The 22,844-nt window shown below is 44.4% G+C and overlaps 1 protein-coding gene across 1 annotated transcript; it reads right to left on the bottom strand.

Annotated features, from left to right (window-relative positions):
* Positions 1-67: 67 nt before the first annotated feature.
* On the bottom strand, positions 68-22,645 carry parn (poly(A)-specific ribonuclease (deadenylation nuclease)). The gene is made up of 26 exons (XM_063199788.1): positions 22,566-22,645; positions 22,240-22,317; positions 21,918-21,997; positions 21,356-21,423; positions 21,160-21,241; positions 20,964-21,024; positions 20,468-20,630; positions 19,940-20,002; positions 19,576-19,614; positions 19,151-19,193; positions 18,605-18,685; positions 17,340-17,396; positions 17,070-17,147; positions 16,663-16,706; positions 16,487-16,529; positions 16,013-16,088; positions 15,110-15,220; positions 14,613-14,682; positions 14,029-14,084; positions 6,168-6,254; positions 5,050-5,124; positions 3,498-3,693; positions 2,699-2,841; positions 1,598-1,679; positions 970-1,112; positions 68-163 (listed from the first exon to the last, which is right to left on the bottom strand). The coding sequence occupies exons 1-26, from the start codon at positions 22,582-22,584 to the stop codon at positions 105-107; spliced, it is 2,097 nt and encodes a 698-aa protein (XP_063055858.1). The 5' UTR covers positions 22,585-22,645; the 3' UTR covers positions 68-104.
* Between the last annotated feature and the right edge of the window lie 199 nt (positions 22,646-22,844).

Below are 22,844 nucleotides of genomic sequence, written 5' to 3'. Positions count from 1 at the left end.
TACATTGAATTATATTTGCTTTGTTTTAATAAGATATCGTTCTGTTTTGTATTGTGTGTTGAAATAAGTGGTGTGCTGGGGATGAGTGGGTGAACCAGCTCCTGCTACCACACCTGTGGAACATCGAAGAGACTGGACGACGATGAGGAGGAGGATGTGGACTCTGATGAGAGAGAGAGAGAGAGAGAGAGAGAGAGAGAGAGAGAGAGAGAGAGAGAGAGAGAGAGAGAGAGAGAGAGAGAGAGAGAGAGAGAGAGAGAGAGATTTAGGAGAAGTCACCGAAATAGATTTGCCTGATTATCATCGTACCAAGATGTTGGTCTGACCCAGAAGATAGCGAATGACAATTCCCAAACGTCCTGGTTAACCCTCCCTCCCTCGGTGTGCTGCTGGTCGAGGCCAGAAAAGGCTGTGGCGAAGTTTAAACCAAACATTTTCTTAGTCCCAATAAAACGTCTCCATTTAAACCACGTAACTGCCTTGAACACGCCTCTACCCAGGGCTGTTGGAGCTGCTCAAAGTTGATTGCTTCCCGAGAAAGTGTGTGGAGTTCCCGATTTCTCCAGAGGCTCAGAAAAGATATTTGTATTGCTCCTGGCCTGACTAGAAGCAACGCAAAAGGTGTTGAATCACTAGGAGGGCGTGGCCTGGCTAACAGGTACTAGTGATCATGAAATATCCTTTTTAAGACACACGTCTCGTCATTTTAAGCGCATTCAATTAAAAAGAAAGACTCCGGGTGATTCCCTTCCAAAAAAAAGTTACAAGACAACCTTGACAACTGGGCAATCAGCAACAGGGGAAAACGGTAATGCTGATAAAGAAAAGGACAGAACGACAAAGAAAGTTTATACGACAAAAAAGTGTTCAAAATAGACTGGGGGCAAAAAAAGAGGAAAAAGGACAAGGGGATGCAAAAGAAGAGAAAAAACAGTCAAGTGAGTGAGCGAGAGAGAGAGGCACACTCACCATCGGCCTTCATCTTCTTGTGCTTTCCGCCCTTCTTCCCCGCCTGATTGGCTGACGGCTGCGGCCACTCTGATTCGTCGACCGCCTCGCAACTCCCTTCCTCCTGGATCGGGCTCATGCTCCGCCTGCCAGTGGTGGCCGGTCTGGTGAGAGGACCAGAGGCAATTAGTAGAGATGCACCGAAAAAAAAAATTGTGTCCGAAACCGAATAATAATTAATCACTTGGCCAATTACCGAAACCAAAAAACGAAACTTGCAGTCAAGTTAAAAGTTATCAAAAGTTGGGGTTTACACTATTTTCAAATATTGCTTACATCTACGGCTTACAATAAATGTTTTTAAAAGAAAATAAATGTGTATTTGAAATCTTCAATGTTGAAGTAGAACTGTAATTAGTATTCAATTAATGCCCATTTTCAATTCATTTTCTATTCGGCCTCCAATTCGGCCACTCAATTGGCTTTTGACCAAAAGCTGAAAGTGTCTTTTTTTGCATTTTCAGCCCAATATTTTCGGTGGGCGAATTTTCGTTGCACCCATTAGGCAACAGTATCGTGATGATTGACAGGCACATCTGCCTATAAAATTACAAAGATTGAAAGGGTGGTTCTAGAACACAAGACTTACTGTTTAAACCAGCTGTCGCTAGTCTTGGACTCCACCACATCTGCATACGACTGGGAACTCCCACTATCAAATGAACCACTCCCTGCAACGACACAAAACCAGGAAATAATTACTAATGATATATTTATTTAAAAGAGACAAACATGAAGGGCAAACAACACATAGGAAAATCAGAAGACGCAAGCGTGTGTGCCTGTACCATCCATTTTGACCTTTTTGAAGATCGTGTCCACAGTGTAGTGTGTTAGTTTGTGTATTTTAAGTGTTAATGCTTGTTTGTATGCTTTAGTGGGGGACTGTGTGTTCCATATTTACCATCCCTTTTGACCATCTTGAAGCCTTTGTTCACAGTGCTGTAATTTCCTTACGCATGTGTTCATGTTTTGTGTGTGTGTGTGTGTGTGTGTGTGTGTGTGCGTGTGCGTGTGCGTGTGCGTGTGCGTGTGCGTGTGTGTGTGTGTGTGTGTGTGTGTGACTATAACTGTACCATCCATTTTGATTTTCTTAAAAGCCCTGTCCACGGTGCTTTAATTTGATCACGTGTGCGTTTATGATCATATCTGTATGTTTTGTGCGTGTGTGTGTCTGTGTGTGTGTGTGTGTGTGTGTGTGTGTGTGTGTGTGTTTTTGTGTGTCTGTGTCTGTGTGTGTGTCAAACATGTCATCATGCATTGCGTATAGATGACATGCCGATTTGAACCCACTATCGCGTGTGTCCAATACACCTTTACAAGTTAAAGCCCTGCGACAGGTTAGGTTTAGGGATGGTTTTGGTTGAGGCACAATTTAGCTAGAAATTCGTCTAATGTCGGTTCTTGGCAAAAGTAAAGCAGCAGAAACATTGCTTTACTGACAGGTTAGGTTTAGGGATGGTTTTGGTTAGGGCACAGCAAAGTATATTTGCGTTTAGTAACAGAAATGCTCTCTGCAAAACAAAATCGCCGACACGGCGGGAAAACTGTGCGAACCTCGTCTCGTGTCAAAAGAGCATGACAGCGCTTTACCGTTACGCTGAGGAGCACGCCTTCGTGCTATAGCGTGTGATACATACGCTAAAACATGATGACAGCCTGGTGTGTGAGAGATGCAATGTAACTGTACCATCCATTTTGATTTTCTTGAAGCCTTTGTCTACAGTGCTGTAATTGGTCCAGCCGCTGCTGCCGCTGCTGTTGGCCTCCACGTCTCCGTCAGGGCCCTGCTCCTCCTGGATGGGGCTGATGCTGCGCTTGCCCATCAGAGACCTACACACAGAAGAGAGAGAGAGAGAGAGAGAGAGAGAGAGAGAGAGAGAGAGAGAGAGAGAGAGAGAGAGAGAGAGAGAGAGACAGAGAGAGAGACAGAAAGAAAGAGAGAAAGAAAGAAAGAGAGAGACAGAAAGACAGAGAGAGAGAAAGAGAAAGAAAGACAGAGAGAGAAAGACAGAAAGAAAGACAGAGAAAGAAAGAAAGAAAGACAGCGAGAGAGACAGAAAGAGACAGAAAGAGAAAGAGAAAGAAAAAAAGACAAAAAGAGAGAGAAAGACAGAGAGAGAAAGACAAAGAAAGAAAGAAAGAAAGAAAGAAAGAAAGAAAGAAAGAAAGAAAGAAAGAAAGAAAGAAAGAAAGAAAGAAAGAAAGAAAGAAAGAAAGAAAGAAAGAGAGAGAGAGAGAGAGAGAGAGAGAGAGAGAGAGAGAGAGATAAAGAAGAAAAAGAGGGGGGGGAGGAATGAGGTCCCATCATGAGCACAGACACCTGCTGTTGGCTGTTGCATCTCCCTCAGAGCCCTGTCCCGCCTGAACGGGCACACACATTGCACACTCACTCACTCGCACAGACGCACGTGTGCGCACACACACACACATCGCACATCAGCGCACACACACACTCTTCAAACATCAGACGTATGCATAGGCAGTACCTGTTGTGCGTGTAGCTGTATGCGGCGGTCGTCATGGCTGTGGTAGCGGAGCAGTAGGGCACATCGCTCCAGCCGTCCTCCAGGGGGCGTCGTCTGGCCGGCGCGTTCGGGTTCTTGTCCCGCTGCTGCTTCGCCCTCACATACTCCGCATACGTCTGGATGCGGTAGCTCTCCGCAAACTCACTTGTGTTCATGGCTAAAATACAGACAACAAACATACAACACACATGCTGATATACTTAAGCAATAAACCACGAGAGGCTGTGGGTTTGTGTTCAATTTATAACGGGGAAGGGGAGTTGGAGCGCAATGTCTATGTAGAATCTCCGGTTAGGATGTCTGTATGATAGCAAAGAACTGCTCTTCCTGTATTCTCCCAACCAAACTGCACCAGAGTCCCGCCATCAACTTAGACGCAAGGTTTTAACTTAGTAAATCGGGCAAAAACAAACTCTATTCCAAACGAAGATTCTACCCACGTCTATGGCTTGGAACGGCCAATCAGCCAATTACGATCAAGAATCAGATCGCACAGTGTTAGATTGAGAGAATAAAATAGAAGTGAGTGAATAGTGCATGTTTGGATCTGGTAGTTCGCCACAAATTCACTTGTATGTTTTTCTCCGTTTTGTAGCTATGATCACAACACAAATACAGTAAATATACTGATAGAAGGGAGTAAGGGTGTACCATCTCATACTGTAGCTCTCCGCAAACTCACTTGTACTGTATGTCATTTGTTTTGTAGCCATGAACACAACACACAAACACTGTTCTTTCTTTACATGTCCATGGTTGCAGATTTGGCCCATTTTGGCATCTGGTTAAACTGAAAACGAAACACGAAATCCAAAGCATTTGCGTCACAGTCGGCGTTTTTATGCATCTTTTTATTACTATGGGAGAGGCAAACGTACTTGAAAATTAAATACAAAACACTCAGTCAAGAGTCAAGATATTTAAGTTGGTGCACATCACGCAGTGCTTTTTACAGGCAGTTTAGTTTAGTCCAAATCTGTGTTTATACACAATTTTGGTTTGTTGACCCACTTCTCACTTATGCCAAATATGACCAAATGTCATGACCAAAGCTAGTGATGACTTTATGAAGAGCTGCCAGACCAGAAAGCATTAAGTCATTCTTGGCTACAGGCAGACAACACGCTAACAATTTGTTGACTCAGTTGCAGAGTTGACATGGTCGGCATATTTGAAGACCACATAAAACACTCACTCAATGAATCTAAACTTGGGTCTGTCTCATTCAGATTTGACATCCTTTTTTTGATGGTCAACTTTTTATTGTCACACTTTATATTATTGGCATATTTATTTTATGTATTCATTTATTTTGGTCTTTTTGACTTTATTTATGATAGGACAGTGAAGGTAGTGACAGGAAGCGAGTGGGGAGAGTGATACGGGGAAGGGCCAGCAAATGAACCCGGGTCAGCCGCATGGTAGACGAGTGCCCTACCGTTTGGCCACGGCAGGGCCTCTTGCCATATTTCAAGGCCAACAAAAAAAGGCTAAACTGATAGACAACACTCACCAATCTGCACTTGGTCGGTCTGACTCAGAGAGACGAATGCAGACGTGTCGTCGATCCATGACACCACAATGTTTCCTGACAAGCCAAAAAGCACAGTCAGAAAAACCCATCACCTACACGTCAATAAATAATGAAGACATAAAATCGCACAAAAAAAAAAGACAAGTTGCATCTTACTTTGTCTGCCAAACTACAGCAAACAGGTGAAAGTTGTGCCTAGTTAGTAAGTAGATTAAGTAGTTATTTGTATGCACACACCGATATATTGGCAGGTGTGAGTCATTAAACGTATGCAGTACAAGCAGGTTGTTGTGGACGGCCAAATTTGCACGTTTGGGTTAAATATCTGCTGGGCGTTAACTGGTTAATATAACAGGTTAATATATAAATGAATGTATACAAATGTGCGGTGATGTAATCTACCAAAGTCAATTAAAATTGGGCTTAAACTGGTAATTGTACTGTGTGCAAATTACATTACATTACACTCAGCTGATGGTTTTATCCAAAGCAATTTGCAGTTATTTTAAGAACAGGGCACTGGTTACAGTCCCTGGAGCGGTTTGGGGTGAGGTGCCTTGCTGAAGGGCACCTCAGTCATGGAGATAGATGGAAAGTGGAACAATGATATTTGAACTTGCAACCATCTGATCTAAAATACATCTCCTTAAAGTACCAGTTCCGCCAATTTTAATAGGCTGTTGTAATATGCTCACGTTACCCTTGACTTGTCAGTACCCGGTGATGCTGTATTTCTTGGCTCTGCCCTTTCCGAGATCTGAGCTATTCTAATGGGGGCAGATTTTGTTTACACTTTAAAAATTCTTAACATACTCAAAATATTTTACCAAAAGGTATCACTGTTTGCTAGTTGTCTGCTGATGTTGCATAACCTTTTGGATGTTATTGGAAATGAATCAAGATGTTCTTTTGAAATTTTAACAAACACCTGCCCCCATTACAATGACCAGGATCTCGGAAAAGGCTGAAAAAAAAAAATTCTCAGGTACTGACAAGTCCAGGGTAGTGTGAGCATTACACAACTGCATGTTGAAATTGTCTGAACTTAACCTTTAACCATTAGGTCATGGTTGCCACAAATGTGACATGACACCTACCGAAGGCACTGAACAGCTGGTACAGGTCGCTGGTTTTCCACTCTTTGGGGAACGTCACATAGAGAACATGGTCCCGTGACGGTTGCACTGCAAAGAAAAGAATGGAGAGAAATGTCTGTTGTAACGGTGTGGTGATTGGGGGAACTGCAATCTTAAAAAAAATATTAAATCCCAAAACACCGTCAGCAAAAAATATCAGTGAATCAGTCAATGTTTGTAAAAGTGAAAAGCATGAGACGAGGCAGTTCCTTAAAGTTTCAAATCTTCATTAATTCGTTGTTCATTAATCCAACACAAAAAGGTAAATCCAACAAAAAGGGCATTACATCCAAAGGGCATTAATCCAATATGTTCCAAGAACAAAAAAATAGGCCTAGTCGTTGTTATCAACTCTCCAAAAATAGGGGGAAAAAAGGAGAGGAAGAGGATAGAGAAGGTAAGTGTAGTGTTGTAATGTGGGTGTGTGGAATTATGTGCGTTTCTGGGCTTTTGGTGGAGTTGCGTTGTAACTTGTCAAGGTGTGTATTGTTTGGGGGTGAAGGGCAAGACGGAGAGAGCAGCCAGCGAAGTTAGTGGCAATATCCAGCCAGTTCATTTACTCACGAGTCTTCTTATTGAAGAGGGAACCACCCAGGTCCTTTTAGACGATGTATTCCATTCTTCTTAGGCAAAGACAATGTCGGCACGCTTACGGCAGTTATTTCGGATATCACGAATGCTCCGTAGCAATAGTACCAAACGTGACTGTTTTAGATCCAGGCTGGATACTCGGGCTCACGAATATTAGGTGTGTTGTGTGCGTGTGTGCGTGTTACTGCTCTCATTTTGGAGTGAGTGAGGGGAGTTTTTGAAACAAGAGGGAACTGGAATGCCACACTGATTGCAATTGCGCTCAGCTGCGCTTAATTGGGACGAGCTCCGAGCTCAGCGCAGGTGAGCGGGGGAGGGGAAGAAGACAGACCGTCACATTCTCCCCCCCATGGAAGAACAACCGTAGGTTGTGAGGGTCAATCTTGGAAGCCAGGGAAGTCTTCTTCATCCGACGATTCCTCGAAGAGTGTCCGAAGACCTTCCCTCTCCCGGGCATCCAGTTCCGCTGCTGTTGGAAAGCATGGCTTAAGGTTGTGTACGTGAATAGTGCAGAGGTCCTCTCCAGTGTCCTCCCGGACCACCTGGAAATTCACAGGACCCAACTGCCGGACAATTCTGTACGGGCCTTTCCATTTTGGAGCCAGCTTGGCCGAGAAGTAGCGTGCTGCAGAAGACTGAGGATGATTGCGCACCCAGACCCTGTCCTTCGGCAGGTAAGTGACATCTCTTCTGTTTTTGTTGTAATTTCGCAGTTGTCTGCGTTTTGCCATCTTACTGCTTTGCTCTGCTTTGTTTTGCAGGTCTTTGAGATGTTTCACTACATCGTAGGAAGAATCATCAGGGCACAAACTGTGACTGGACAGGAGTTTGTCCATTGGACTCTGCAGTTTGCGTCCAAGCTGCAGTTCCGCAGGGGTAACTCCTGTTGTCTCGTGGACAAACGAGTTCAAGGCGAACCGAAATTCAGGTAAGTATTGATCCCACCTTCTGTGATTGTCGTCGACAAAAGATGCAATCATGGCCTTGATATTTCTGTTTACACGTTCAGTCATGTTGGTTTGGGGATGGTATGCTGTTGTGAGCTTTGGCGTGACTGCCCAACTGTTGCAGAGCTCTTTAAACAGGGAGGAGACAAACTGAGAGCCTCGGTCAGAGACTATGAAGTCAGGGACTCCCCAGCGAGTGAGAATTTCTCTCTTGAAGAGTTTGGCAACAACTGGTGCAGTGGCTGTTCTGGTTGGGAAAAGCTCAACCCACCGGGTGTAGTAATCAACGAAGACGATGAGGTACTCATTTTGTTCTGTGCTTCGAGGAAAAGGGCCCATGATGTCCACTCCCACCATTTCATTGGGTCTCTTCACCTCTGTCTGCTGAATTTTTCCGGCAGGCTTCTTGTTGTCAGCCTTTCTGGTCTGACACCGCTGGCAACAAGCAATCCGATGTTTCACGTCCGTCCACATTCCTGGCCAGTAAGCCCTGTCATAGAGTCTTTTGTAAGTTTTGAATGTTCCGCAGTGTCCACTAATAGGTGACGAATGGTAGGAATGGAAGATCTCGTCCCGCAAGGATGCCGGGATGTACAGGCGGTGGAGTGTCTTGCCGTTGTTGGTGGTCTTTCGATACACCATGTCTTCCATCACAGTGAAGTCTTGCTGCATTTTTGGGTCGTTTTTTCTGCCAGTGCCTTGAGGATGTTTTGAATGTGTGTGTCATTGTGTTGGTCTGTGTACAGGATGTCAGCAGTCAGAGGGAAACTGTCTACCTTCTGGATCTGAACGGTTGCAATCGACCCAGCTGGAGGTGGAACACGAGAGAGGGCATCGGGGACTACATTTAGTTTTCCCTTGCGATATTCCACAATGAAATCAAACTTCTGCAGTCGCAGAGCCCATCGCAGGAGTCGACTGGATGTTTTCGTAGACGTCAGGACCCATTGGAGTGCAGCATGATCAGTAATAACTGTGAACATTTTTGTTTCAAGATAGTACTGCCACTTTTCAAGGGCCCAAATGACTGCTAGGCACTCCTTTTCTGTTGTGGTGTAATTCCGTTCTGCTTTGTTCAGAGTTCTGCTTCCAAACGCAATGACATGCTCGGTCTCAGGGCCTGTGCGTTGTGTGAGCACTGCACCAAGACCAGTATCACTTGCGTCGGTGTGGACAACAAAATGCAGGTCAGGCATGGGGGTGACTAGAACAGGTGGTGATGTGAGACATGCCTTCAGTTTCTCAAATGCCTGTTGGCAAGCTGCAGTCCAGACAAAGCTTTGGTCCTTCTTCTTCAGGTGGTTCAGTGGCTCGGCAATCTGGGAGAAGCCTGGGACAAACCGGTGGTACCAACCGGAGAGTCCCAGAAACCTTTGAACCTCCTTAAGGTTTTGGGGCACCGGGTAATTCATGATTGCGGTCACTTTGTCCGGATCGGCAGTGACACCAGCAGCATTCACGATGTGTCCAAGGAATTTAACCTCAGACAGGCAGAAGTGGCTCTTCTTGAGGTTCACCGTCAGGCCAGCACGGAACAGACAGTCAAAGACATCCTGGAGGTCGGAGAAGTGTTGGGAGACTGAGTTCGAGAAGCATAAAATGTCGTCAAGATAAACGAGGCAGCATTTCCCATTCAGTCTCTCCAATACAGTAGCCATCAACCTTTGGAACGTGGCAGGAGCATTCTTGAGTCCGAAGGGCATCACCTTGAACTCATACAAGCCAGATGGAGTGATGAAAGCAGTCATGGGTTTGCTTTCCTTGCTCATGGCTACTTGCCAGTATCCAGAGTTGAGATCAATGGTAGAGAAGATTGTGGATCCGGCCAAGGACTCCAAAATCTCTGAAATGTTAGGTAGTGGAAAAAACATCACTCTCTGTCAACTTATTCAGCCGTCGGTAGTCGACGCAGAATCTATGCCCACCATCCTTTTTAGGCACCAGAACAACCGGGGAGGACCAGCCAGAATGTGATGGCTCGATGATGCCTTGTGCCAACATCTCTTGGACATGGTCCTTCACGATGGCCTGTTTGATGGGAGACATGCGGTATGGCTTTTGTTTGACAGCAACGTTGGTGGTAGTGTGGATGACGTGTCTTAGCACCTCTGTTTTCCCAATGCGGTGAGTGCACACATCAGGGTTGCTCAGTAGTAAGTCACACAACTGTTGTTTCCCATCCTCGGGTATTTGAGCGGCTGACACTGCTCGCTCAATGTAGTCCTGTACGCTTAAGCGTTGTGGCTGCAAGGACAGCAGAGGAGGTGGAATGGAACTGATGAGCGACACGTGGTGTGTGTGTAGTGTCCGGTACTGTGGGGACAATGTAGAGATTAGTGCACTTCCGGGTTGGAAGAAGAAGACAGCGGATGGATTGGCTTTGAACGTGAAAGAGTTGTCTGAGACATTCAACTGTATTTGGCTATGGTATATGAAGTCTAGTCCCAGGACAATTCCGTATGCCAGTGCCACAGATGGAAGGACAGCTACTGACAGGTCAGTCACGTTTCCATGAACACCAAGATCTAGATCGATCCAGCCAAGTGGTGTTACAAGCTCTCCATTTGCTAGGTACAAAGAACCCTGTGTCCATGGGTTAAGTGCTTTGGACTTCATCACATCGGACCACAGGTATTCATGTAATAGGGTGCAGCTTGCACCAGTGTCTAGGATAGCCTTCCCATACCAGGAACCTATGTTCACAGGCACGACCAGCTGTTGAGGAGCAAGGGGGCCTGGCAAATCCATGGCGGGAGCAGTCGCGGAAGGAGAGGAGGTAAGTGTGTTTTTCATACTCTTAGATGAAACAGCAGTAAGGGCATTTGCATTTCCACTTGATTTCTGATTTGATTTCTGTTTATGTTGTTGTTGTGAATGTTGTTGGCGAGTGTGGTGTACAGGAGAGCTATGTTGAGGGCAGGAACCAGGATTGTGTGTGCCTTTGCACCTCCAGCACAACAGAGGTGGTCGGCCTTGTGCTGAATGTGGTAAGGGGTTTGAAACCTGTTGTGGTTGGTTGTATCTGATGTGTTTTGCTTGGTCCTGTTCTAGCTGGTGTTCGTGGTCCTTTTCCAATTGGTGACCAAGACGGACAAGCTCATCGACATCTTTCACACGTCCTCGAAGTTGACTGGCAAGGTAAGGCTTGATATTCTTAAGTATGAGTTTCACAATATCTTGCTCAGTGAGTAGTGAATTCCATCTCCTACATAATGCTCTGTAGGGATAAGCAAAATCTCTTATTGACTCCTTGTCTTGTTGCTTTTTTGTGCGCACTCTCTCCGCCAGCTCATCTTGGTAATCTTCGGCCAGAAATGCGGATAGGAAAGAAGTCTTGAACTCCTCCCACGTACCAACTTGAGTACGGGTGATTTCCACCAGTCCCCTGGCGGTTACCATGGAGAACTGTCCGGAATGTGGCAAGAATGTCAGCGTCTGTCAGAGGATGCAGTGCAATAAAGTCCTGACATTTTGACAAATAAAAGCACAGGGTCTGTGTCGTCTCGTTTTTTCCATAAGTAGGAAAGACTTTCATCAGCTTTATATGATCCACTCTGGAAGAGTGTACAGAAGAGTGTACACTAGAGGAAGAAGACACAGCAGGTTGAGAAATGACATGTGCCGAAGAGCTGACCTGTGTGTGGCTCGTAACGGGTACATGTGAGGTTTGAGTGACTTTTCGTTGCAATTCTCCCATTTGCCTCTGTGTGTCCCGAGAAGTGTTCTCCACTCTCTGCACTTGATCACACAAGGAGTCGAATCTGGCTGTCAGGGTGTTCACTAGTGACATGCACTCAGTCAGTTGTGTTCCTTGAGTCATCATCCTGCCGTTTATGTCAGACATAGTCATTTGAGATGCTTTAAAATCCCTTTGGAGTTCAAGTTGCAATTGTTGTACATTAAAGGTTAGTTCAGAAGTTGTGGTAGTTCGTACTTTTTCACACTCCTCAGCAGCTACTTTTCTCATTGCTTTCATGATAGAATCTAGTTCTCTTTCCATTTTGTCTTGCATAGTTAGCACAGTGGTTGTGAGGTAGGCGAAGTGAGCTTGAGACTGTGATGCATGTTCATCAAATTTACCCTGCATGTGATCACTGAGTTTTTTCATTGCATCTCCGATTTCTCTCTGATTTTGTTCAACTAGTAAGTAGACCTGTTCCCAGTTATCTTGTGCACGTTCTGCCAGTTGTCCTAATGCACGTCCTGGAGTTGGAAGTGCTCCTGGGAGTGGCAAAGGAGAACCATCCTCAGACACTGGGGTTGTGGCAGAGAGGTCAAGTGAAAAAGTGGAATGAGTTACTACTCCATCTTGAGCGCTGGTGTACACAGGGGAACTGCTATGTGTTACAGGGGCAATGGAGGGAGCACAGGTGATTAAAAGTGGATTAGACATTTCAGCCACTGTCTGATCAAGTAGGGAGATGGGATGTAGTGGCCTGTCTGCAGCAGGGTCATGAGTATGTGTGTTAGAAGTAGGTATGCGAGCAGAAGGGGCAGGTGTATGTAGATTTTGAAGTGGTATGGGTGCAGAGGAGACCTGAACATTAGTTATGTTTGAAGAAGAAGGGACAGGTGTATTTATGTTAGGAGGGTTGAGTAAGATGTTGGGGGGTGAATCAGTAGGAAGAGGAGGGGAAGACATGATGAAAGATATCAATCGATTCATGTGCTAAATATCAGCTATCAACATGCAAGAGCAATATCAAAAAGACACAGCAGGGGGCAGCAACGAATGCACAGCGAATGATCAGGTTACAGGTATAAGAATCAATGTAATGAATTAAGTGAAAATTGCAAAGGGTGTGTGTGGTGCTTGTGTTACTGTGTGTGTGCGTTTTTTTTTTTCAAAGTCCCAAAACAGCACAGCAAAAAAGTTCAAGCAAGCTCAGCGCGGCGGCTGATCAGCAGGGCAAGCAGAGCTTCAATGTCCAGCACAGCAAAGTTAATTCAAAGTCCAGCACAGCAAGTAATTCAAAAAATATCCAAAATGCAAAACTTAAATGTTCAGATGTTTTTGACACCAATGTCACTCCATACTCAGTAATTCAAAAACGGTGGCACAAATGTCACTCCATAGGCAAAAACAGCGAAGCAGCCACTCTCAAACAAATAAGTGATCAGTTGAAGATCAAGGGCTCAGAGATAAAACAAAACAATCTCCGGCCCCACGTTGGGCGCCATTCTGTAACGGTGTGGTGATTGGGGGAACTGCAATCTTAAAAAAATATTAAATCCCAAAACACCGTCAGCAAAAAATATCAGTGAATCAGTCAATGTTTGTAAAAGTGAAAAGCATGAGACGAGGCAGTTCCTTAAAGTTTCAAATCTTCATTAATTCGTTGTTCATTAATCCAACACAAAAAGGTAAATCCAACAAAAAGGGCATTACATCCAAAGGGCATTAATCCAATATGTTCCAAGAACAAAAAAATAGGCCTAGTCGTTGTTATCAACTCTCCAAAAATAGGGGGAAAAAAGGAGAGGAAGAGGATAGAGAAGGTAAGTGTAGTGTTGTAATGTGGGTGTGTGGAATTATGTGCGTTTCTGGGCTTTTGGTGGAGTTGCGTTGTAACTTGTCAAGGTGTGTATTGTTTGGGGGTGAAGGGCAAGACGGAGAGAGCAGCCAGCGAAGTTAGTGGCAATATCCAGCCAGTTCATTTACTCACGAGTCTTCTTATTGAAGAGGGAACCACCCAGGTCCTTTTAGACGATGTATTCCATTCTTCTTAGGCAAAGACAATGTCGGCACGCTTACGGCAGTTATTTCGGATATCACGAATGCTCCGTAGCAATAGTACCAAACGTGACTGTTTTAGATCCAGGCTGGATACTCGGGCTCACGAATATTAGGTGTGTTGTGTGCGTGTGTGCGTGTTGCTACTCTCATTTTGGAGTGAGTGAGGGGAGTTTAAGAACAAGAGGAAACTAGAATGCCACACTGATTGCAATTGCGCTCAGCTGCGCTTAATTGGGACGAGCTCCGAGCTCAGCGCAGGTGAGCGGAGGAGGGGAAGAAGACAGACCGTCACACTGTGATTGATGTTACAATGTCGTAAGCACACACGCGCGCGCACGCCCGCTTTTAGCATTTGTCGTTCAGATTATAATGTGGTATTGTGTAATATACATTGCATACTGTATAAAATCATTATTTTACGCACAAGCATTTTATTATACCAACTTTGTGGTACTACTGTATCCACATAAGATCACATCTGTGAGCACATGCGTGCGCACACACACCAAAAAGGCAGGCTAGCTAGACTATGAAATTAGCTACTTACAGTCTGGTCCATTGAGGTTGAGGTAGGGGATGTCGATGATTCGCATGAGGAAGAGCCTGAAGGGCCACAGAAAAAAAGGATAAAAAAAGTCACTCAAGGCCCATATCAAAATAATTCAAGGTTTGCACTTGATTGAGTGCAAGTTCCCTCTAGCATTAAAAGTGCACTGCGTTTTTAGAAGTTTCTTTCCAGAATTCATGCTGCCCATTCACAAATGCTACCTTTTTCATGAATACTTACCAGCACCATCAGATTCTAAGTATTCATTATGACCGGGAAAATGATACTTTTCCTTCATGAAAAGGGGGATCTTCCCCATTTGCCACCATTTTGAATTTTCATCTGCACAACTCACTGTACTAGTAAATATTAGTTCAGTAAAGGAAATATTCACGAAAATATCAAATTTGGCAAATAGGCAGCCCAGTTTCAATGAGCAACATAGTTAGTTGCAATACCTACTCTGGCCACCATCCTACACAGCGCACCTTCAAGGGCATGTAGGCCTCTGTGGCTGCTCTTTGTTGCGAATCTCTTGAGACATCCATACAGTACCATACTTGAGCAAACAGGGAAGCACCTACTTGTTGTAAAACGGTTCGATTAGCTTGGATTTGGCAGAGATGTGAGGTTTGGGTGGAGTGAGGAATGAACCTGAAATGAAAAAAAGACAAAAACAGAAAATCAACAGATATTGGAGAAGGGTTAGTAAAAAAAAAGCAACAATCTTATCAATGAAACTGAAATTTCACTGCACTGTGATAAGCACAACACTGGACAACAGCACAATGAGACATTTTTTCCAATTTAAGTTAATTTAATCAACATTTACATTACACCAAGCTGAAGCGATTTAATAATTTACAGCGTATTGGCTACAGTTCAGAACAATGTGAGGATATGTGGCACTTCGGATCAGAGGGTTGCAGGTTCGAATCCCACCTTTATCTCTCCCTATACCTTGGCTGAAGACCACCTCCCTAACCACTAGGCCACGGCTGTCCATGCTACCTACACCTACACACAGCCACTCTTCCGAACATTTAGATACAGAACCCACCCTCATCCACTCTGCACTTACCCAGGTAGTTGGCCATGGATATGAAACAGAGGCCAGTGATGTAGGCATCGTAGCCAGCCTCATGGAGCTGCTCCGTTCCTGTGTCATAGCTTTGGAAGCCTTCAGAACATTCTAGAATAGGAAAAAAACAACATTCCACCATTTGAGAGGAGGCTCCAAGTTCCAACAGCTGAACTTCAGACAGAAAGGAATCTTCTGACTAGTAGGTAGTAAACCTGAAAGCCACACACCTACGTTGAGGACAAACTCAACAAAAAGCAAACCAGTTTCTGATGGACTGACCAACAGACTGCATACAGATTAGCTGCACACAACTAAAAAGCTGAAAGGAAAAGATAAAAAAGTTCCGCAATGGATGCAAATGATGATCGATAATCATTAGTTGATTGCCTTGTCGATCGACTTACGATTAATTGAAAAGCTGCGTTTTACCCCCAAAATCTCAATGTTTCTTGAAAAAAAAAACCTACTAAATCTAAAAATTAAAATGCTACATTTCAATTGATTCTATTTAGTTTTTTTTAAATCCAAAAAGGTGATTTAAAATATTCCCACTATTCACACCCCTCCTCACATGCCCATTTCACCTGGGTCTCTTGTCAGTTGAATTGGCGATTAATTGCGATTAAGCGTTTCTTAATCCATTAACACATAAATTGATTAAAGTAGATTAATTGTTTGCATCCCTGGTCTGCAACACTGTTTGATGCTCCCAAACAAGGTTAAAGGCATCAGTGTTGCAGACCTTTATCTTTTCCTTTCAGCCATCTTCTGTTAGGTGCTACTGATGTACACACATTCTGTGACTTCTTGGGTGCAACTAAAAAGCAACATCCCATTGACTACTACTGTAAAGAATTCCTGCGAAGGCGGGAAATGGATGACATGAGCCGAGTGACGTACCGACTTTAGGGGGTTTGAAGGGGCCCTCCTTGAGCTGTTTCTCCAGCTCAGCCAATGAGGTGTTGGTGATCAGCTCCTGCAGAAGGAGAACAGCAGAAAAGAACGTCAGGGAGGTAGCCCCATACATACATGTATGTACAGTACAGTACAGTACAGTACAGTACACACACGTACACACGTACACACGTACACACACGTACACACGTACACACGCGTACACGCACGCACGCACGCACGCACGCACGCACACAAAGTCAGGGAGGTAGCGACACACACGCGCGCGCACACACACGCGCACACACACAGACGCGCGCACACACACACGCGCACACATGCACATACAGAGTAAGGGAGGTAGCCACATACACACACAGGACGGCACAAGTAGTCAGGAACTACCAAAAATAACTTGAACACACCAGTATCACAGTTTATAGAAAGGGTTTCTGAATTAGACAGCGGAGTGTGAGATACCTTAAAGGGTCGAGTAGTTGCCATCAGCTTTGTGTCCAACAGCCTGAATGGATTGAACACAAATGATTTTAGAGCTTCCGGATAAATAAGCCAAAAGCATGTTCACTGCCACTTTTTCGCCAAACCATTCTCTACAACTCTTGTGGATTTTTTTTTCCAAAACCAAATCATCCTACCTGGGAAAGACGCACATGGTCACCTCCTTGAAGTCAGCGAGGTCCTAGGCGAGATAAACAAAAACCATGACACATTTCAACTGTCGGTATACAACATTGAATGGAACGGGCTGAACAGTTTAACAAAACTGAGATTTGAGCATCATAACACATTGGGAGTCTCTTTGCTAACTGACAGGCAACACTGACAGTTTGGGCAGTCATGGGTAAGCGGTTTCGGGCATCAGACTTGTGTCCCAAAGTTTGCCGGTTTGACTCACGACCCAATTAACCAGTACTCTCTCCATACTCCTCCATGACTGAGGTACCCTGGGCATGGTACAGTCCCGCCGCACCGTTCACTTGGGGCGCCATTGGGGGCGTAGTTAGGCCACGGCAGGGCACTGGATGTTAAATAATTGACCTACCTCTGGTAGAGGGCAGTAGAACTGGTGGATTGTGTGCATGACATCCAGAAGCATGTTGTGGCCAACAACCAGCTTTCCCTGAGTTTGAGAAATAAGTAAATTAGTAAATTAACAAGAAAATATCAAAATAAGTAAATTAATGAAGAAAACATAGAGCAGATTTCTTAAAAAAAACAAAACAAAAAAAACATCCAAAGTGTCATTTCAACTTAAAACATCAGAGATTTCAAATCGATCGTCGATCAGGAAAGCAGTCATGTGTGAACTCACTGATTTTGACATGGCATGTACTACTCTGGAGAATCCCACAGCATCATTCAGCTCCTCCTGTGAAAACAATCACAATCAACACACATTCTTTTTAATACATATATTTTTGGGGGGTTTTCAACTTAATTTAGACATGACAGTGAAGAGTGGGACAGGAAATGAGTGGGATAGAGACAGGGGAGGATCGGGATATGACCCGGCTCGGGAATCGAACCCGGGTCACCCGCCTAGCACTCCAGTGTCCGGCCAACTTAAGATGGGCTTACACTGTGCGACTTTTGCCCCGATTTTGCCCCGATTTGGCACTCGCACGACTTTTTGAGAGTCGGGCCGATTTCTTGCTCAATCACAGGTCAATCGTGAGTCTCTCATCGTGCAGTGTACATGGGGTAAGGACAAGCGATTTCGCCTCACGGTCGTGCAATCGCAGGGTCGCAAGAAAATCAAAACGGTTTGAAATTCTGGTCGTGGCTCGTGCGTAAATCGCACAGTTAAAGCAGTGCTACGACCCGATTTGACACTTCACATGTACAAATTAATAGGGCCGTGCGATTCGCTGTTGAGCGCGACCTCACCTCACCTCACCTCAGGTGCGCATGTTACCTCCTCTACAAACCGGGGAAACATGCCTGTCACGTCGTACGGTGTAAGCATTTCGCTCGCATCCGACTGTCGGCTCGTATAGTGTGAGGACGTGAGTCGTGAGTTGTGAACTTTTAAACAGTGAAATTCCATCGTGCAGTGTGAGCAGAAGCTTAAGACCCACGAGTGAAAATATCGCACAGTGTATGCCCGGCTTAAGCCACTGGTAGGCCACAATCACACATTCTGATTTCACTACCTCCAGATGCAGCTATATCGTCAAGCAGGTCAGCACTAGCCAGGTCACACACTCCTAGTGACGCCATACCTTCAGCGTTGCTTCTAGTCAGGCCAGGAGCAATACAAATTTTGTTTGTGAGCTCCTGAAAAATCAGGAACTCCTCTCACTTTGGTTGGGAAGCAAACAACCAGTGGCAAACCAAGGGAGGCGGGTCAACCATGCCATTTGGAAAGTCTCGGAAGAGATTTGAAAGTTGATGATAATCAGGCAGCACATCCCACAGATGCAGAATGGCCTCAAGAAGGTGACAGTACAGTAAATTCCCCTACGTCACTCAATTGCAACTAGGTGTCAACTTATAAATATATAAATTATAAACACACAGGCCTTTTTGACTTTAATTCTGACAGGACGGGTTTCCTCTTCTGTGAGTCTGTCTCACCTGCTCCTTCTCTTGTTTGGCCTGCTCCCTCCGCCTCCTCTCCTCCTCGTCCACCTTGCTGATCTGGATGAAACGCTCCTTCTGAACAATAGAAACAGAAGGAGACATGGGAAAATGAAACAGGAAGAGAGGTCAGGTCAGTGATGTCAGCCAAGACAGAAGCACAAATGAATGGTAGATTAATTTTAACAAAAGACAAAAACACAAAATGTACCTGTATTACTAAAGTTCAAAGATCCATACACAGCTTCTAGGTGCTGGTAAATGCATGAGTATGCAATACTTCAAAAGGAAAAAGTTGACCGCACACTTGTTTAACTTTGTGCTCTTTTCTTCAGCGCGAATGACGCGTTTCGCCTCTGTGCGTCAGAGCGAACCTGATGCCGCACAGATGGGAAGCGTGCTGTTCGCTCTGAATAAAAGAGCATAAAGTCAAACAAGTGCACGGTTTTCCTTTTGAAGTATTACCTGTATTACTGCCTGTGCCATGCCAGTTATGGTTCAGTGCAGTGACTATTAAGAAGAAAACTCTTTCATGTCAATTACCTTTTCAGTTTCCACTGTCTCGACATGGAGTCCTTTGGGGTACCTGGTGGCAGACATGGCCAATGTGATTACTGTACTGCAAAGAATTTCCATCACATTAAAATACAACACTATTATTTATGCCCATAATCATTGCAGGTATGCCTTGCACATATATAGCTTTGATGCATCTTTTTCTTCACTATGTCTGTGCGTCATGGTGCATTACGAACAATTCAGCCTGGGAGAAGTATATGTTCAGCGCTGCAGCGTTTCAGCTCTGAAGAGGGGGGCGTGGTGGCTGTTTGGGTTCTGACAGTAAGTCTCCTGAAGCTGCAGGAGGAGTCTAAACCAGGCTATAGGCACACTTATCCGTCCATCCATCCATCAGTCATCCATTTATCTATTCATTCAACCATCCAAGCAACAAAATTCTCTGTACTTACTTCCAGTTCAGTGTCTGGTAGATTAATTTCCTCTGGAAACTAAAAACAAAGAGGGGAAGAGAAAAAACGTCATGTCAACCATGAACTGTAGCCATAGCAACCAGAACATGTTTACACGAACAACTCGCCCACCACCTTACTCAACACTCTACAGAGAAAAAATTGGTTCACACGATAGGTGGAGCAAAACAAGATGCCTGGTTTTGCTTGTAAGTCGCTTTGGCCAAAGGAGTCTGCTAAATGCTATGTAATGTAATGTAATGTAAAATATGCCAGCAATAGAAATTTTAGTACACACTTTAACAGGACTGACAACATATCTGAATAATTGAGACATAACCATATTATGCACTGTGGTTCTTACCCAGTGCATGGATCCAAGTCCACAGTCTTCTCTGAGTTGCTTAGAAGAGCCTCGACTTTCTCCCTACAGAAACATACACAGCAAAACAACTCTGTAATGGAGAGACAGACTTTTTTGACTTAAAATTCCTTTATTGAACCATTGCATGGTATATACGTCCACAAAAATAGTCAATACACAGAAACAGACAAAAAATTTTAAACATCCGCCAAACTACTTTGATTTCATCAACTCCATACTATCAACACGCCCTACGTCAGTGGTTGAAATAGGGGGTCGGGACCACCCCTTGTCTTGCCGTTATGTGTTGTGTCAATTTCCCATTTGGGGATTAATAAAGTCTCTCTCACCATCCACCCAAATCATCCATCCATCGGCATTCATGTATGGTCAAATATAGCCGTAATCACAGCCCTACCGTGGCCCGGTCCTTTGCAGACCCTTCCCCGTCTCTCTCCCACTCCCTTGATGTCCATCTCTTCACAGTCGTGTCACACAAATAAAGGGGGAAAAAATCCTGTTACTCACACCACGCGGTTGATGAAGTCCTTGTGCTCTTCAGGGACGTTGATGGATCCCTTGGAGGAGGGCGATATGAAGGGGGGGTTGCCGGCCCCGTTGGACTGGTTCCTCCTCTCCTCGTACTGCTCCCTCAGCTGCACCTCCTCCTCCTGGTTCAGGTAGGGGATGCCTACGAGGACAAGAGGTAGGGGTGGAAATCACAGCCTCCAGGACGATACGATTTGATATCAATTTCTTAAGGTAGCCATTTGATTATTTTCGATAATTAAAAATGGCCCACGATACGATTCGATTCCATTTCTTCCAATTACGTTATGGAGTAAGAGCATTGGGGAGGGGCCAGCGATTCAATTATTTTCGATACTTAAGAATGCCCCACGATTCAGTACGATATGATACAATTCGTCGAGAGGTCAACAGAGATGGAGACAGACAGATGGATGGATCCCTCTCAACTAATAATCCACAAACAGATCTGAAGTAAAAATCCTCAAAAGCTCACCGTGACGAAAAACTTTGTTGAAGTCAAATCCCTGACTGGCCAGAAAGTCTATGCTGGAACTCTGTTAGAATAGAAACAAAAATGTTCAGATCACCACCAGCAGATTCATCAGAACTATAACGAAAGGGTTGTTCATATTTTGTTAATTAATGGTTGACAGTTGCAGCATTGGAATTGTACAAGACAATAACCTTACCTGGCAAATAAACTTTTTGTCTGGAGAATTCCTACTAAATGGCTTTGGAAATACATAAAAATTAAAAGATTTTGTAAGATACCTGCAAGAAAAAAATGAAGAGGTGGTGTCAAGAACCAGACCATCAATACCACTGCTTATTCTGCAATTGCTATTGTCATTATATAATTGACACAGATTCGTAAGAAGCACTCACTTTGATTCGTTCTTATCATATCTAAAAGTGCAGAGCCCAAACTGGAAGAGCAGAAAGTCCATGGAATGCTGTTGAAGACCAGAACGAAGGGGACATAAGCATTAAGTATAAAAAATGGACAGTTGTAGGACTGATTGATTCTTCTCATCACATAGTAGCTCATCATTGATAATTTTATTGAGTTATCATGATGTATCTGATATGATTAATGTAATATTGATGTGACTAACGTATTAAAAAACTCATTGCCCCCGAAATAACAGAGGGGCAATTCATTCATGCTCTCGCGCTCTCTCTGACACACACACACACACACACACACACACACACACACACACACACACACACACACACACACACACACACACACACAATTATAAGATCTTTTTCGGCTTCTCATGTAGTTATTGGAAAAAAAAATAGACAACTAGCAGGATGCACAAACATGTGATTATGTGATGAATATAAATGCACAACTCCGCCCCCTTGGGAAAGTTAGATCCCCCAAAATAAGACTAGCTTCTACAACCTAGATTGCAATGCGTATGCGTCAATTTGATACCTTTTTCAGCTTCTCATAGCGCTCTTCTGGCGTATCCAGTCCGTTCGTGAGTGCACTGACCGATGGACCATCGCTTATGCCTGCAAGCATCCATGCACACAGTAGGTAGACAAGCGTTACACATTATGTTTGCCTCCATCTGAAGCATAAGCGGCAACGTTGTACCCAAGAATACACGTATAGAATGCACATGTGTGAGTAGGGATTAAGATGGAAGATTATCAACTAGAACTAGCTACACGCAGCAGCCGTTTTTAATGCATCCATGAGCGCCTCACAAATTTATATGGATAATGCAATGTGAGGCCAAAACGCCTGTTACCTGAAAATTCCCCGTCTATGGCAAGAAAGTCGGCTTCGTCAATGGCGCTGCATACGGTGCTTAAGCTCTCTTTAAAATCTGCAGGGGAAGAAAAACACAAGGGGTCACGCACGGATCAATGCCGACTACTTTTGATTCAACTCGGCATCGAGCTAGCGCGTGTTGTCGGCAGGCTAGGTTGCTTCGCAGAGACAAACAGACAAATGAACAGCGGAACACTCCACGACCACAGTCGTTCCGTTACAAAGCCGGCTGCATGCCAATGACAGTTAGGGAGTGTGCTATATTGCCCGGCTTCTGTACTTTTGCAAAGGTAAGGTCCTTACTCTGTCTTGTCACCTCCATCCCTGCAGAATCACAAACAATTGTCAGTAGCGGAGGTATTTTTTCTGGTTGCTCTTTAACCTTTTCCTTACCGGCAGTGGCCACTTCCGGACACTAGACGATATCAGGCTCTCGACTACCACCTACTGATGCGGGGTTCAAAGGTTTTGAGTTCCTTGTTTAATTGTTTTATGAATGCTTGTTGTTGCAAGGAAGCCAGTTAGTTGAGAGGTTTGTTTGCATCGTCCCAAGTTTTAGTTTTCAAATAAAACCCAAGCCAT

The sequence above is a fragment of the Engraulis encrasicolus genome, chromosome 1 (assembly GCF_034702125.1).
Source record: "Engraulis encrasicolus isolate BLACKSEA-1 chromosome 1, IST_EnEncr_1.0, whole genome shotgun sequence".
Taxonomy (NCBI): Eukaryota; Metazoa; Chordata; class Actinopteri; order Clupeiformes; family Engraulidae; genus Engraulis; species Engraulis encrasicolus.
Note: the sequence above shows the minus strand (reverse complement) of the source record. Positions and strands in the feature narration are given on the sequence as shown.

Bases quoted from the DNA above. Each gene is read 5' to 3' on its own strand.
- parn (XM_063199788.1), bottom strand. The intron at 16,707-17,069 runs GTAGGTCAATTA...TATCTCGCCTAG, and splicing joins TCTACTGCCCTCTACCAGAG to GACCTCGCTGACTTCAAGGA. The intron at 6,255-14,028 runs GTAAGTAGCTAA...TTTTCTTTGCAG, and splicing joins CAACCTCAATGGACCAGACT to TGCAACCGTCACGGGACCAT.